Source organism: Typha angustifolia, chromosome 10 (assembly GCF_048772165.1).
Source record: "Typha angustifolia cultivar Huaian chromosome 10, ASM4877216v1, whole genome shotgun sequence".
NCBI lineage: Eukaryota > Viridiplantae > Streptophyta > Magnoliopsida > Poales > Typhaceae > Typha > Typha angustifolia.
The window spans coordinates 138660-156132 of NC_133248.1; the positions used below are offsets into that span (position 1 = coordinate 138660).

The 17473-nt window shown below is 33.8% G+C and overlaps 1 protein-coding gene across 4 annotated transcripts in view; it reads left to right on the plus strand.

Annotated features, from left to right (window-relative positions):
* LOC140769008 (serine/threonine-protein kinase ATM) overlaps positions 1–17473 on the plus strand; it is a 61670-nt gene that overhangs the window by 6175 nt on the left and 38022 nt on the right. For 2 of the 4 annotated variants that reach the window (XR_012105830.1, XM_073109512.1), the window contains exons 13-31: positions 1314–1397; positions 2429–2470; positions 2540–2610; positions 3827–3875; positions 5380–5451; positions 6466–6600; positions 6720–6818; positions 6924–7111; positions 7978–8593; positions 8671–8739; positions 8855–9019; positions 9408–9494; positions 10406–10531; positions 10618–10745; positions 12116–12272; positions 14053–14099; positions 14199–14262; positions 14595–14669; positions 15335–15457. Coding sequence is in view for 3 of the 4 variants with exons in the window: in XM_073109512.1 (XP_072965613.1) it covers positions 1314–1397; positions 2429–2470; positions 2540–2610; positions 3827–3875; positions 5380–5451; positions 6466–6600; positions 6720–6818; positions 6924–7111; positions 7978–8593; positions 8671–8739; positions 8855–9019; positions 9408–9494; positions 10406–10531; positions 10618–10745; positions 12116–12272; positions 14053–14099; positions 14199–14262; positions 14595–14669; positions 15335–15457 (2397 nt within the window). In the remaining variant the exon portion in view is untranslated. Of the gene's footprint in view, positions 1–1313; positions 1398–2151; positions 2258–2428; positions 2471–2539; positions 2611–3826; positions 3876–5379; positions 5452–6465; positions 6601–6719; positions 6819–6923; positions 7112–7977; positions 8594–8670; positions 8740–8854; positions 9020–9407; positions 9495–10405; positions 10532–10617; positions 10746–12115; positions 12273–14052; positions 14100–14198; positions 14263–14594; positions 14670–15334; positions 15458–17473 lie in introns of those variants that run through there. The other 2 variants (XM_073109515.1, XM_073109513.1) reach the window with 2 other exon arrangements.

The following is a 17473-nucleotide window of genomic DNA, read 5'->3' on the forward strand; positions in this document are numbered from 1 at the left end:
TCAAACAAAAGAAAGAAAAACCATGATGCAGTGAAGAAGAAGAAAAAAAAGAAAAAGAAAAGAGAAGAAAAAAGGAGAGAGTGGAAGAAATAAAAAAAAACTAAAAGACAAATCAAAAAATTAATTAAAAATTATATACCGGAGTTCATCGGAGTTTATTAGAGTTCACTGGAGCTAAATTTCTTTGTAAGAGAAATAATGATTATATATACGGAGAGAAAAAACAGAAAGAAAGAGTAAAAGAAAAAGTAACAGAAAAAGAGAGAGAGAGAGAGTGAAAAGAAGAGAGAGAGAAAGAGAGAAATAGTTCAGATCGGGCTTGGATCGAGATCGGGTTCAGCCGATCCGGCGAACCATGATTGAAATATATCTGACCTAATTATCTCGCAGTTGGGTCAGTAATATAGGTTGTGCAAGTAATTTTTCACTGCTTCCAATTTTATTTAGGTGCACTTCCCCTTTTCTCTTCTAAAAGTTAGATTCCCTAAGCTGTAAGCACTCCTTTTTTCCGCCCAACTACTGTCTGCTGTTTCTCTTTAGTAATTCACATTATTGGGTTCTTTTATTTTCTTCTACAAGCAATTTTTATTGCAGTCTTTCGGCCAACATTTTTTGAATTGTAATATAGTCAGTCTTAGAATTAAGAAATATCAAATGGCATACGCTAATCATGTATCTGTTAATCCTAGACTCACAGGCTCACTGTAATCTCATTATGCATCATTTTGTATCCTGCCCTCTCTCTTCATTTATTCTTATGTAGAAATCATATGTCAAAACTTTTCACTTTAAATTTCAATGAACTGTTCTGACATCCTTCCTCTTCAGTGCAACTTCTCTTCGTCTTTTGAGTCGGTTGGACTTTTTCCAGAAGGGACTATGCTAGCTCTTTCTTTCTTTTCCTCTTAGTTTTGATTATTTGATAAAACTTGTAATAATTATATAGAGGAGCTTGTGCATGGTCTTCACTCTTCAGTGACATTAATAAACAGTGGCTACAGCCTACAGCAGCTTTCTCTGCTGAACTTTGAAAAAATATACAGGGTCATACTATCTTTTCTATATTAAGGATATGAAAAACAAGAATTATATGTGCCTTAAGTATTATAACTTTTTGTCCTTTCTCAGATGTATTTCAATTCATAGCTTCCTTCTCTTGACGTTTCTTTATCAAATTTTAAGATGCTTCTGTCCTGTACTTGTTTTTCAGGAAAATTTTATTGCCTTTTCTTTTCAGTTTTCGCTCCAAAAGTTGATTCTTGATTTTCTATTTTGGTTCATAATTGTTATTGTTAGATGCCTTATATTTGTAGGTGTCACTGGTTAGAAACCATTGGCGAGATATCTGGAGCTCCTTGATGCATGGGTTAGCGGTATTTAGGACAGTAACTTCAATTGTGAGTTTTCTTACTAGTGAATATTGTGATGAATATATTCTGATTTATCTGCTTGCTTTTGTGGATTTCTCTGCAATAAGGTCTATGTTCTATCACATAGAATCTCATAGAACTGTGGTTGCCTATAGGAATCATGTAAATTATTGTATTTGTCCTTGAATGACACTAATATGCAAGAAAATGGCATACTTCACATCCTAACCAGAAAAATTGGTTGTTAACGTGAGATCACTGGATAATGACGGTATTTGGACTTCTAGTCTCTAGTTGGATGAGAGTTCCCATGGAGAGCAACTATTTCTTTCTTGGTCAGAGAAATGCGGCAGCAGACTTCAAAGTTTTGAAGTACATTCAAGAGCTACCATTATAGTTCTTAAGCCAATAACCTACTATAAATTTTGTAGGATCACCAATATCTTTAGTTGTGATAAGATAAATATTTTATCCATTCTTATCCAAGGATGGCCGTGCTGACCACTGTCGGTACGACACGTGTCGCAAAGGAGGGAGAGAAAAAGATAAGGGGCTACTCACCTTTACCCTTCATTGCTCGTTGTTGCTGCTCGCCGATTGTTGCTCGCCGAGTTGCAGTCTTGCTTGCACCTTCGTTGGGTGCCCTAGCCTAAGAAGGAAGAAAAAGCAAAAGAGAGGGATAGGTAGTTTTTAATCAGCCGACCTAACTCGACCCTCTCTCTTGCTCTTTTTTGCTCCTCGGGCTAGGGTGCCAACGGTGAGAGGTGACGACAACTTGGTCAACGACGATCGGCGACGACAAGCTCGATGAGAAAGTCGATTATGAGTGGTAAAGTTGCCATGAGGGGTGCACCCCGCGTGCCATATGTCGGTACACCACTGACACAGTAAGTGTTGATTGGCACGCCCATCATTGTTTTTATCTATATATGGATTTTCTACTAATTTAATTTTTCTTGGATTAAGATTCCTCTCCTAGACAGTTGATGTGCAACTTGATTGCCTACATATTTGCTAGGTTTTCTATGTTTGATCAGGTATTCTGTGTAATTGTGCAGGTCGATTTGGCTTTGATTTTGTTAGGAAATATGATCTTGCAGGTGAATACCTTCTCTCTAGTTCTATTTCCTTTTCTATATATTTATATGCAACTTATCCTTTACTTTCAGGACCAAATAGGTGTAGCTTTTGTGCCCCAAGACGTGTGGGACTTGCGGATATTTAAGCATACACCCTCATTGTATGTCTTCTCTTTTGGTGACATGTTCCTAAATACAATTAAATAATATTCCTGCAATAATTGTTGTGACTTGTTATTTGACCAAGTATCCTGGCCATTCATTCTGCTAGATTTGTAGAGGGATTCTAGGTACCATCTCTCATTGAGTAAAGTACTGAACTACAATAGTATAATTTTCAGCAAATGAATGCGTAAGGCTACTTGAATACTCATAGGTTTGTTGGCAAAAGCCTTTAGTTCTTCACTTCTTTGACTATTGACTGTTAGTACCACAACTTCTCTTTCTCCTATAATGCATCCTAAGTGAGTTAAGACATGTAAGTGGATAGAGTTTCTTCATCTTTCTCAGGAAAAATGCATATAAGTCTAATATCTGTTGGAGTCTTCGATGATTAGTTATCATTTGCATGCTGAAGTTGCCACAATCAGTTACTAGTTTGCCTTTTTGTTAGTGTATTTAATCATAACAATGAAATCCATCATTTAGTATCTACCTAACCAAGAGTAACACATGGTACTATGATTCTCGACACTTATCAAATTATGATAGTAATTTGCTGCCATTTGTATTTTGTTTGGTATCTAATGATGTATTGATGCTTATGGTTGGGATGTTGTTTAATTTCAATAATGGAATTAAACATCGGGGGGAATTCTTTCTTATTAATGGCATCATTTGTGTTAAATTTCCCAATTCAAAGTTCAAACAATGGCGGTACGAAAACGTCAGACATGAGAAGTTTGGATTTGCTTGAAATTGTAGTTAACTATTTATTGACCTAGAAATTAAAATAAGATTGAAAATTTGCTAGTGCTAAATACTTGTATGGACACTGCATACTTCTTTTCTGGGTTGATGAACGACCCTTCATATAAGTTGAAACCACATGAATCATGTTTATTAGAATGTTTTACCTTGCATAAGTGTATGCACCACGGTCATATTAGCTTGATTTTTTGTTAAATATCTTGTTTTGATCCATACCATTTGAGGTTTGTTATCTACGAGGTAGTTGGTCTTTTTTCTTTGGTTGTCTTCCATGATTATTACTTGATCTTTCAACACCAAGATTCCCATAGCATGTCATCTGCAATGCATTGTTTTCTGTTACATATTATGATGCAGCAAGCAATGTATCCATCCCATCTCTTGTAGTTCAAATTTCAAGTGTTCACTACTTTGTAATATTTCTTTTATGTTAAAATCTTGTTATAGGCCTGCTTTGTACTTCATCGCTTGTTATTTCTCAAGGACAGGAATACAGGTATTCTTTTCAATTATCAATTTATTCCTGTATTTTCATTTGTAGTTCATTTTTTCTGTTAGACTTTAATGGGCCTTGAAGTATTCGTTCTTGGTAATTAAGAATCTCTGTGTTCTTTTTTTTAAATTTTTTTTCTAATAACCCAACTGTCTGTCTAAATGATGTAACACAATTTAGATCATTACAATTGGCTCATTTTGATTTGTTTAGGCTTTGTTTAAATTTTGGAGGTGTTGCTACATTTGGTGATATTAACAATGATTTCTCAGTAGCACGGGATGACCCTATAGCCTGTGAAGTGTGTGAACAATGGCTTTTGGTTAGCCCCTGCTGGCCTGCTTGGTTCTAGACTTTTACTATGTCTATATTAAGGTCTTTCCTTATGCTTTTCATCCTATCTCTATATAGTTCATTCTCATCATGCATTGGGTCAACCAAACCACCCCATTATGGTGGCTTGTGCTGGAGAAAGACCCCTTTCCCATAGCTTTTACTGGGTTTTCCTCTATCTTTTGCTCGCTAAAAATGGTCATGTTGAAAAGACCCTTTCTATCTTCAAATTGTTCTTGGTTGCAAGCTTTCCTACTGCTTGTCCTACTGTGACAAAGATTTCTTTTATGTAGAAAATAGAAATCCTTATCAGCAATTATGATCTTACATATGGACAATTGCTTAATGTCTTGTTCATTTGCCACATGATATTTTCTCTGTGCATTGGTAAAAAGAACACATTTTCTTTGTGGGGGTGTGCAATGAACTGGTTTTCAGAAAAGGTTGGAAGATTTGTCCGAATAAGGTGATAAGTGATAACCTTGTTCAATTGTTCCCATGGTTAATCCTTCCCTATAAAATGTGTCATGTTCGAATGATGATCGCTTCTACAAGGGCGTATTTTGATGGAATTTAATTTTCTAATCATAGTATGCTATTGGAGTTTCCTTTGTTTATCCTTTTGTTCAGTTTTATTTAGGTTTATTTGTAACATAGAATTTCAATTTTTCTTATTTTTCTGGTGGTATATAACTGTGAAGTATTTTAAAGGACGTGCATGCAACCATGTGTCTCTCCATTATATGTGCACCTGTCCTTTGACCAGATGCATACCCTGGCCGCTTTTTGAATGGTAGATGTTAAGAAAGCTCTCAATATTGTTTTTTGATATGTGAGTAACCTTTTCAGTATGAGCATTATTGACATAGTTCTTGCTGAGTAATGAATTGATACAGCTTGAGACCTATATAAATTAACAGTGCTTAGGTACTTTGATATTTTTCTTATGATGGTCTCTTTTCTATCGATGGTTACTATTTCAGTTACTCGTACTCGTATTCCCTTTGATGCTTTTTTTTTTTTCTTTTGAATTCATCACGTATTAGTAAACTTTTTCCCTTGCTATTATCTTTTTATGTTCATTCCATTTTGGAGACAGTCAGTTATGTGTTGGGATTCACATATCAAACTTGTGTTTCATTACAACCCTATGCCTTTTCTTTCATTTCTGCAGGGTGATACTCGTGATGTTTTATTCATTAGGAAGAATCTACTAAGATCAGCTCTGGAATTAGTTAACCTAAAGGTTGCCTTTCTGAACTTGCATGGAAATTCATTTCTCTTTATATTTTCTACATGCATGTTAGGCTGCTCAATATCATGTCTAGAATCTGCAATATTTATCATTTAGGACATTTCAAATGTATTGATTCATTTGTTAGAATTCTTTCCTTTGCCTTTCTGCATAAATATTAAGCCTCGTTTACGTGTGGAATAAGAAATTAAGGATAGCCTTATTCTAGAATAAGCCTCTTTATTTTAGTGTAGTAACTAAACAACAACATAGCTTTTTCTGGTATACTAATTCATCACTCTCTCCTTTTATTCCGTAAAACTTTTAAATATCAATTCAATAATAATTTGAATTACTATTTTGCTCCTAGATTATACAACACTTAATTAATACTACTACTACTACTACTACTACTACTACTTTACATCTAATCAAGGATATTTTCGTCATTTAGTTTAAAATGTCACTAATTTACAATACAAATTCACTATCATTTATCACTTTAATATGAACTTTATGTTATATAAAATACAATTAGCTTTCCATTTTGTCGAGAACTGGGAGATGTATCAATGATCTGCACAAATTTCTTTCTCACAAGTTGTAATAGACTAATAGTTTAACTTGTTCCTTTGATTTTAGTATTCTAGTGTTTTTTACTAGCACAATTTGGGTAATTATATGTCTTTTTCTTGTCAATTTTGTTTAGTGTTTTTGTCATTTTTCTACAATTTTGTTGCTATGTGTAAATGATGTGATAAAGTTCTCCTGTTGTTCAGTAGCTACACTTATGATTTCATGTTCTGATTTTAGCACATATCATTTTTGCATATCTGTTATGGAGTTATACAAGGCAAACATTGTTTGGGTGGACATATTGATTGGTTTGACTTAAAATTTGCTTCTCTGGAACGTTTTGTGTGTTCAACCTGATTTTCACATTGATTAATTCTAACCTAATTTTCTGTTATGTAGCGTCCCATGATACTGCCGCTTGCTTTGCAACTGATATATATTTACCTGTAGGACCCACTCCTTTTGAATGAACAGAGTGTCGTTCTCATTCCTAGAGCCATTTTTTCTCTTTCTGCTGGTTCTGCTTTTATGACTTTGTCAGAAGGTACATCAGCACTGTTAAGTTCAAATGATGACCGTGAAAAGGTATGTTTCTAATTAGAAGATTAAAGGCTTCTTACTGGACATGATTAGTTGATTTGATGCTTTACCAAATTGTAGTCCCTGTGGTCTGTGCTAAATACTAGTATAATAATTTTTGGTAGTTGTTGTTGATGGAGGAAGGAGGCCAGGGACTCGGAAGTGAAATTCTAGAATGTTCTGTGGAAGCTTTAGCTGAAATTAAACCAGGAACATCCATTAAGGTGGGTATAATTTTCTTAAATTTGGTTAACATTAGTTTATCACTTTGAATTTATCTGTAATACTCCTGAGTTCTGAGGTCTGAGTACTTGGTGGTCTTTTTGTAGATGAAGGCTGAGAAGTATCATGGGATACACCTTCCCAAGCTGATCAGCAAACCATTAGTTCATGAAATTATGGAGTATATCTCTGGTTTTGTGATTTCAAATAAAGAGTTCGATAAAATAGATCTTTCGGTTCTTATCTATATCTGCTCCCTCTTCTGCAATATCATATGCTCTGCAATATTAGCAAGGTAAGTTAACTGTTGGTGTCTTAGCTCTCAATTTTTATTGTTGTTTTTGAGTTTTTTCTTTCTTTTGTCTTTATGTTAATCATACACTGGTTGAACATTGAGACAGCAACCACTTTTGATGCTACGAGTTACTTTTCAACTGTATTATATATTGTATATTTGACAATCAATTTTACTTTGTATGCGGAAGTAAAGGATCACTTCATGTATAATTTATCTTTAATTTTTTTCTAGCCTTTTTTCCTTATATTTGAATGATTGTGACTCTTGAAATTGGCTAAACTTCCAAATGAATTCATTAGTAAAGAAGAAATACAAGACTTGACTGTATAGTTTTACTCCTCTTCTGTTTCAACTCATCTCTTGGCTGTAATATCATTTTCTAAACATAGTCTAATGAATCAACAGACAATTATTTGTCCTTTCTTCAGAAAGAGTGATATAGTTTCTTGCTTGTGGTTTTTGTTTTACAATAACTCTTGCTTTTCTTTCTACTATCCTCGAGCACCATTTTCATAGGACTTCCACATCTTCTCAATGACTGTTTTGACTGAATATCTAATTTCGGTATGCTTACCAAAATTATCTTCCTTCTATAAGGTGTTTTCTGTGGGACCTGCATTTTTTCAATTCTCGTCTTGCACTATCAATTATCTATCTTATTTTTATGCCCTCTCTTGTTATTGTTCTTTTTTGAAGTGGTCAATTTAGTAGAGTGTGATGTATTCATGTTTCTATATTTTTCATGATTTAAATTATTTTGTCCCCTGTAATCATGCTTAACTTGAGGAAGAAATGTGGCGTAATTCTAAAGTCACATGTTTGTTTAGATGACATGTTTATTTCTTAAATTTCCTTTTATGCAGGCAAAGAGAAGAAACATCTTCCTTCTTCATTATTGTGCTCAATTATGTTTCAGATGTTCTCAATCATATTGTTTCAGTACTCGAGGACAAGTGTAGTGAAATCCAGTGTCATGGATTTTCTAGTATAAGTTCAATGTTTGATTCATCAGGATCTATTTTATCCTCACTTCGCAGTTTGATGTCTTCTCCACTTTTTGGTCTCTTGAAAGTCAATGATGGTATTGATTATGAGATGCTTCACAGAGTCATTCAGTTACTTGAGGAACTTTTGGTGGTTCTTTCTAAACTGTTTGCTGTACTTTCCACTTGTGCAAATAACCTAGATGGAGAGACGGATACAGAGATGTTACCTATGTCTTCTGTAAAATTGATGGAAGAATCCAATTCATTGGTTAAATGCAGGATGCGAATTGTTGATATAGATTTAGATGCAAATGATGGTTCAAGGGATATTGATGCTTCAACTGCTAGTGGAAGTGCTAATATAGTTATCTTTTCCTCTCCTTTGCAGTGGAAGTTAGAATTAGTTTCAATGATAACCACTTTTTTCTCTGTGTCACCTAACCATGTGTGGGAAACCTTGTTTAGTCTGATGGAAAAAGAAAATGATTATAAGGTACTTAACACAGGTTGATGTCTATCTAGTTTCTCGTGTAGATATGTTTCTTCTGTACTAATTTCTTTGCAAACCAGGTTCATGAGAGTATCTTACTGAACCTGTGCAAATATTTTTCTGGGCCTGCTGAAAGTCTCTCTGCTCTGGTATGGTTATTCTAGATATTTCATTCAGTTTCACATTAGTTTAAGAAAAATATAGTTTTGAATATTTCTTGCCTCTAGTTTTCTTATAGTTCCTTTTCTTTTTCTAATTGAGCAGATATGTGTAATGAAGAATACGTTGGTGAAAAGCCCATGTCCGAAGTTTTGCTGTTTTCATATTTTAACAGCAATCCACACTTTATTAGGAACCTTATTGTCTATCTGCTCTGATGGAGGAAATGCCATTAATAAGCAAAGTGTTGGTGAAGTAATGTCAGGCGAGGTATGCCAACTTCACATCCATGCAATCATTTTATATATCAAAGATAGAAATAACTGAACACATACTGCATTGTTAGCTTTTCATGTTATTTTTATTTCTCTTTGTTTCGATTGTTAATGTTTATATTACTACAGAAATTTTATTAGGATACAAACCTTGATTCTCCTACACATTAGTGTCTTACCGTTATAAATATATAATACAAATATACAATATTTTGGTCTGTTGTTACAACGTATTGGAACTTTTGGGCTATGCCTATTCTCCTGCAGACTAGATTGATGCTCCTAGATTGCTTTTTCTAAAGCAAGTATAGTAGTTGAAAAAGATGTTATAATATTTCTTTTGGAAACCTCATTGACTAGCTAGACCCTTGTCTTTCATGCAGCAACATACCATAACATGTGAATTGTATGCAAGCAATCCAACAGATGCTATGGCTGGATATAATGCTCATGGAGGGCAGCATATTATGGTACGGAATAGGGATGAATAATGCCAATGTAATGTAATATATAGGCTAGTTGAGTGGCGTCGCCCTTGTACCATGTCACCATGAGTAACGGGAAGAGATAACTCAATGCATGAACTAGTAGAGCTAGTCAAGGATGGCAATGTAGGGATTTTTTTTTTTCTGCCATGTGAATCTGAGGCCTTTAAGTAGGTTTTGGTTGACTACAAGTGGACTCATAATGGGTTGACTCATCTACCAGGAATACTAATTGGGTTGTGTTTGTGTTTCTAACATCGACATTCTTAACCACTTCAGCCTGTTTAAGTTAAACAAATTGTGTTGGTGGCAGTCTAATAATATAGTCAACCCGGCCCAATTGCCACCCATACCTTCGGTTTCTTTATTCTGTAAATTTGGTATATACGGATGTCCCTGAACTTCCATAAAAATCGGAACTAATAGTTAACATTTTGTTAGCACTCTTAACACATTGTTTTTTACTTGTTCTTCCTTATTTTGGTATACGAGCTACCTGAAATTAGGGTGGTCGAAGTGTTATAGCTTTCTGAGCATAATATTCTGTGGATGTCTTGTTCTTTGATGCTTCAAGTCTCCAATAATGATCATTCTTTAGGCGTGAATTGCACACTTTATATTTTATTGATAACAGTTATCTTTTTTATCTGTATTAAGTAGTCTAACAGGCAACTTAGATCTGTTGCAATGGATGGGTCTTATCTTGTTTGTAATGATTTTGGTCTACATAAGTTCAGCATAGGGATCTTTTTTTGGTGGTGTCAGAACATATATGGTTCCTTTATTTTTCTCTTTATTCATATTCATGGAATTCATTGTATATATCTTCTTTAACTTGCATATAATTATATAGGTGAAAACATGGTTTATTAAGATACCTGCTATCATATATGCAGAACCTGAATGTTCTATCTGATTTGTTGGACAAAGTCAGTGAGATTGGTCTCCCAGATTGGTTCCTTCGTATCGAGCTGATTGATTGCATTTCGTCTTTTATTTCACTTGAACCTTGCAGCGCACAGGTGATTCACCTTGTTGTTTATGGCTATCAGGCCCTGTTCTATTCTTATTAATTGCATTGTTTTGTTCTCTGTCTGGATCATATCAGGTGATGATTGAACGGCTTCTTGCAATGCTTCAAGATACTGATTATCGTGTTAGACTCTTTTTGGCGAGAAAAGTTGGTATTCTTTTCCAAACATGGGATGGGCATAATGAGTTGTTCCATGATATTTGGTGGGTATATCACTTGTTCCATGATATTTGATGAGTATATCACTTGCAACTGATATGAGTATCTCCATTTATATTTTGTTTTGAAAGTTCCTTCATGCTAATCACTATTTGTTTGAACTACGATTATTCGACCCTGTCTGTTTAATGGCTATAGGCAGTAGAAACTAAAAAATCACTAGATGAACTGGAATACTTCAAGTCTTCTAGAATATTCTTGTCATTCCCCTAGCTGATTTCTTGGACACAGATTGTCATGTAATCTAGGCTTTTGCCGTTGTAATATGTTATCGTATAAGATCTTATTTGTGCTACCCAAGGATGGTCGTGCTGGTCTCTGTGTTGATGTGGAGGTATTTTAAATTTTTTTTCTTATTTTTGTCAAATCAAATTAATTTTAATCATTTTCTTAACAAAGATAATATGACATGTGAAGTCCATTTTTTAAAAACTTTTTCTTAATTCCATCAATCATCATTAATCAACTCTAATAATATGTGTTGAGTGTTATTATATGTTCAATTATATTATGTAACATTTAATCATATTATAGTGTTCATTTATTAATATTAGTTTTAATGAATATATTCAATCATATTATGTATTGAATAATATTTGTATTTGGGCTATTGCTTTATCTTTAATAAATAAAATAGGTCATTTACAAAAATAATCTAAAGATAAAACACTATAATATAAATTTTAATACATATATAAGCCAAAAACTAAAGATTGATATACTGAAGACTTGAAAACATCTGTAGGTATTCTAAATTTTTTTATTAAAATTATGTTAAATGTGTGTCGGTCAGCATGCCTCGTGCCGTTATTAACTCTGTCCTTTTCTGCTTGGTTTCCTTGCTTCAATTTAAAGCACAAAATTTGTTCTTATGTTGTCAGGACACATGCAAAGTTTGTCCTGCTTTTCTGCTGTTTCATGAGAATGAGTTCCATATATGGGTAATTGGGTAATAGCTGCATAGCCTTTGTAAGGGCCAGGAAATCTTTGAGTTTGGTTTGGTGCAAATAACTTTTCTTAATGCTCCGTTCTCATCTCAAATTCTCAACTACAACAGGTAAAGCTTGAGCATGGCTTAACATTTCACTTGTTGAATTCCTATTTCTTTGCAAGCTGACGATTCATTAGTGTGTAGATCACTAATACTTTAACGTTTTTCTTCTTCTGATTCATCCCTTGTCCATTTCCTTGGTCTTCTCTAGTACCTTTTGATCACAACTTCCAAGCTAAATTCTAGTCCATTCTTTGTCATTACACGAGTATTATATATTGTTTAGCTATATTTCTGCTAAAATTTCTCGAATATTTCTGAAGGATATAAATCAGCTGTCCTTTCATCCTTTGTCATTTGCAGTTCAAACTTTGGTGTTGAGATGGTACGGTTCTCAAGGGAGAAGTCAATTAAAGCTGGAGAAGTCTTATCTGCTGGCCATCAGTCTGAGTTACTTATGGAGACTGCCCTTATTACTCTAGCACATCTTGCATTGCATAGCGAAGATATTGAAGTTGAGGTATGCACATAGATTTTCCTTTTATATTGTGATAAAATAGAAGTTCTTAACTTCCTATGTTGACCGTTTTGTGTGCCAGTCCTCTTCTGTATAGATGAATATCGTAATGAGTTCATGCATCAAAGTTTCTTGATCAAATATTGGGGATTCTGATGAATGTTTTTGTTTTGATACATATTAGTATGATAAATTGTGTGTGATGTTTTTTTAAATGAGTTTATTGAAAGAGTCTGTAATGTATTTTTTAAATGAGTTTCTCAAGTTGTTACTTCAATTGGCTTTGGCTGCAGACTTGTATAGGACAAGTAGTCGGGGTCTCGCGTTGGACTGTCCAGTAGAGGTGAATAAAGAGTAGAAAAGGTAGAAGATGATGCATGAATAATATTCTAGAAAGAAAGAGACAAGAGAGAGAAATAAACCAGCCAACCTGCTTAAGAAAGCTTCTCTTTTAATAGGTCAATTCATCAGTCATTCAATTTTCCCGTTTTTATGACTTTTATAGGATATCTCTTACTTGCGATTTTTGAATAATAATAGGACCCTTTAAGACTCAGTGTCATTGTAGCTTATTGTTCACATGAACGGTGCTGCTATGTTATAAGAGAGTGCTTTGCTTTGGTACTGTCCTTTATAGTAAAATGTGAAAATAATTGTCAGATGAAAAATCTAACGCTATTAAAAGGCCTGTCTAGGTTTATATATGGAGTTCTATTCCTCATCAGTTACCACTAACATCACGATTCGTAAAGCATGATCGATCTGTTAGTCACTGTAGAGTTCTTTGATATAAGTAGTATATACATCAATGCTTATCACCATTTTAAACAATCTGCTGTAGTTCTTTGAATAATGATGTCATCAAATTGAAGGATAATTTCTCCATCATTGTGCCTCGGTTTAGTAAAATTGAATTTGATCTACTCATGTACTCATCCTTATACCTACCTCCCTGTTCTGCAAATTTCAGATTCTCAGATTCTTGTCCATTCTTCTAATTTAAAAGCTGCCAGGAAACAATGGACACCACAAATTTTTTTTTAGATTTCTTTATTTAAGTCATCTATCTACAACCAACCAAACAAATACAGATGCAATGATGAACTTTGATACAAACCTTTCATCATAGGAGATACTCTCGTTTCTCCCATAAGTATTCTCCCTTGATTCATACATGTGAAATTGGAATGGGAAGAGTAGGCGAACTAGGAAGCTTCTTCATTTCTGGGCTGTTGTTGACTGTTGAGTATTATCCACTCTCCATGTCAATGTTTCTAGTGAATTCCTTTCTGTCTCTTTATTCCAGATTAAAGACAGTGAATTCCTTGGTAATAATAGGACATGCTTTCTATGGTCTAATGAAATTCTATAAAATGTGTACTCCCGTATCAATAAAGAATGATCTTTCATGATGATGCTATGACTTTGTTTCTTACTTAGAGTGTTGAAGCCTCAAGTCAGTTGAAAAGATTATACACTAACTTAATATTGTTTAGCATCTAATGTTGAAGAACAGGCAGAAGGACATCTATGATGATATGCATGTATCCAAAGAAAATGTAATGTTGATGCTTATATTTTTATACATTGGGAAATGCAGCATTAGTTTGCTTTCACTAATTGCATGTGCTTTTGACCTATAGTTTATAAAGAAAATGTGAAACCTTTCTCTTGCCAGAAAATTGACCTATAGTTATATATATATATTTCCTCTTTGTTTTGTCCTTCCCTGCTCCTTATTTTTGTTTTCTCGTGGTTTTTGACTTTTGGTGTCACTGTGCAGTCTGTTTTTATGATGTGTACTGTTGCTGCTACAGAACCTTGTCAGAGGTATGCTAACAAGCAATGGATTCTGTATATCAGATTAGTCTTCAGGACTTCAATGAATGCTCAACTTCTCTTTTATTTTATTACCTTTTTTTTTTTCAGGGAACTGACGTGCGCTTTATTTGATAGTCTTTCAAGACAGCTTAATTATGATTCTAGGAGTAAGGTGACAAACTGATGCCTTTCTTAGAGTTACTTCAGAAAATTAAGAATCTGCCAGAGAAGGTTGAAACTTGAAAGTAGAATTAGGTTGTAAGGCATACGATTAGATCATTAGTAACATTCAGAGAGAGTCTATATATGCATGTATATCATTTGACATACCCTCTTAGGGAAGATAGAGTAATGTTATTTACTTTTTTTTTGTAGTACTCTTTACTGTGAATCTGATGCAGTGCGACCATGTTTATCATTGTTAGATGATGTCTGTCGTTGAAACTTGGGAGTGCCCTATCCTTTATCATGTGTAATATATTAAATTTGGACATCTTTTGGCAGTATTTAGAGCAGCTAATGGCATCAATTCTCGCTCGCTGGGTTGCTTGTGAAGTAAGCTTAGTGACACTAGTTGAGGTAAGTTATCATATACATTCTAAGGCCAATAAAAGTTCATTTGATTAAAGCTTCATCTAATATATGAATTTTCTTTCATTGTATAAAAAATATTCATTCTTCATGAAGCCAGCTGCCAGAGTTTCCTTTTTAGAATTTTATGAGATTATTGGAGAACAAAGAGGGCTCTATGTAAAATTTCAACTCCATTTTGATGAGTTGTAGTGTCTATATTTGATATGGTTTTGGTCATTAAAATATCAAACCCTTGAATACAGATTGCTTAGAATCAGTATATTTTTCTATGTTGATATCGTCATTCTAGAATCTAAGTATATCTTTTGTGCTATCTAGTTTGTGATACCACATTCAGTAATTAGAGAATAAACATTCTTGGAGTCCCTTGTGAAGCGATGATATGATGTATTGAAATGTTGACATTAGTTCAACGGGGAGAAGCCCTTTTCCTTTACTTACAAACTTAGTGCTAACTAGTAAGATTCATATGAAATGTGCAGGGTCCAGTTAGTTAGGATCTGTCATTAAGAATGATTTCATATTCATTCCGTGGTGTACAAGTCGATAGTCATTAAATTTTCTGTTACACATTGCATTGAATAATTCATCTAGCTTTCTTTAGATATATTTCCGTAGATTCTATATTTTTTAATGTGAAAGTATTGCAGGTGCGAAATATCTTTAATCTTAACTCATCGGATGCTAAACATTTTGTGCAATATTGCTGCCCCTGGCTACTTCCTCCCCTTGTTTTGAGAGGAGATGTGACAAATCTTAATTGGTTATCTAAGGTGAGCTTTGTTACAAGTTCTTTAGATGATGTACTTGGTGAACTATCTATGATATTAACAAATAGGTACTTTGTTTGGTGATATTGTAGTGATCTAAATGTCTTCTACCTCTTTTGTCTTAATGTTCTATACTTGTGTTCAACTATTTTGTATGTTACCCTTTCATTATGTTAACTGGCATCTCTTACTGTTTAGTACTATCCTTTTATACTTGTCTTGCATTTTCTTACTGTGCAGGCAGACTTGAGTCAAATGCTTTCTCTGCATAATCGTCTTGTTCATGAATTCTCTAATATTGTCCATCCCACTCTTCTTTCCATAACTCTTATACCCCCAATATTCTTGGTATTTAATTGCTTGATGTGTGCATTATGTGGAACTGACTCTGGTATATTTCCAATTTGCTATCATGAGATTTTCTGTGCTCTAGTTATATAAGTGGTGGATTCTCTTCTGTATTTTTCCTTCTTTGCCTAGGTTAGAACAGGTCATGTCCACTGTCCACCAATGCCTTGTTTATTATTCCACATTGGGAAGTTTATGTCTTACCAAATAAAACTTTTTACAGTAAAACTATATTCACTGATCTCTTATGACATCTTTTTATATGATTCTAGTCAATAACATGCAGTTTGTTCTTCTCTGACAAATGCAAACACTTGTTTTAATTGTGGTCAGCTACTTATATCTTTTTATTTCAAGTTATTTCGCCACCAATACATATTCACAAATTTGAAATGTCATCTATCCAAGTTTAACATATGTGTTAAAAACTTAAAATCACAGTCAAATGCACAAAGAGTATCAGTTGCTTACATGTTGATTTTTGTTTCATATAATGGTGAAGTTGGAAGACTTGTTCCTTCTGTCTTATGTCTAAGCAAGGATGCAATTGTCTTCCAGAATTTTTCACAAATCTGATATTGGGGTGGGGGTTTGGCTAAGAATCTCGACTAAAAACACAACTGCTTACATTTATTTCATTTTTCACAAAATGTCCTTACTTTGTTGAACACAATTTTAAGTTGTTTTGTTTATGTTGTTTATCTGAATCTTGGAGAAGCTTGGTTTTGTTTGAGGTGCATTGATAACATGGATTTTGCCTTTCTGGTCTATTATATTAAGGTCTCTCTGAACTTAGTTGATAAACCTGTAAACTATTATCTGAAAATATTTGCTTTTTTTGCTTTTGCTTCTTGTGATGAAAATGAAATCCTTCATGTAACTCTTTGTTACTCCTGGTTCATGTCCCAGATTAGCAAAACAAAATATCATGTAAGTTCTGAGGTTTCTTTTCTTTATTGTTTAATTTTTTATGGAGTCTTTGTTGGATAAGGTTCTTCTAGCTTGGTGGAACACAGAGGAACATGGTGTTTGGGAAACTGACATTATTACTTAATCTGCTCGAATTTTGTTCTCTTTATCTGAATCCTTAGAGTATAACATATTTCATGTGTTATAAGGTGCTTTCTTATCTCACTTTAATTGATATTTTTCTTTATTATAGATAATCCACACCTGGAATCTGTATATTACCAATTCAATCATAATTGTGGAACTCTTGAGGTTAATAGGTACTGACATAGTTTAGGACTTTCAAACCATGTTGTTACCTAAGGTCTTGTTTGCTTTGAGTTTAGAAACCCCCTCAACTGGTCTTGAGACTCATAAACTGGTTCAATAACCAAACATCTTTTTATCTTTTTTATATCTAATTTAGTTTACTCTCTACAAAATCAAAACTAAGAAATGAGACTAACTAATCGAGTTCGGACTTAGTCCCAAATCAAACAAGGTCTAATAAAATGGAGTTTAGATTTTACAAAAATTTAAGGTAGGATGTGCTGAAATGCAGATTTGTTTTCATATCTTACCGATAGGTTTCTATAGAAAGCATGTTTAGTGCTGGAAAGAAACTTCTTTTGCTGAACAAGCCCTTTGTGTTTTCATACATATAAGTCCTATGTTATGATAGCATATACTAGGACATGTTATATGCTTATATAGTGCACTTTA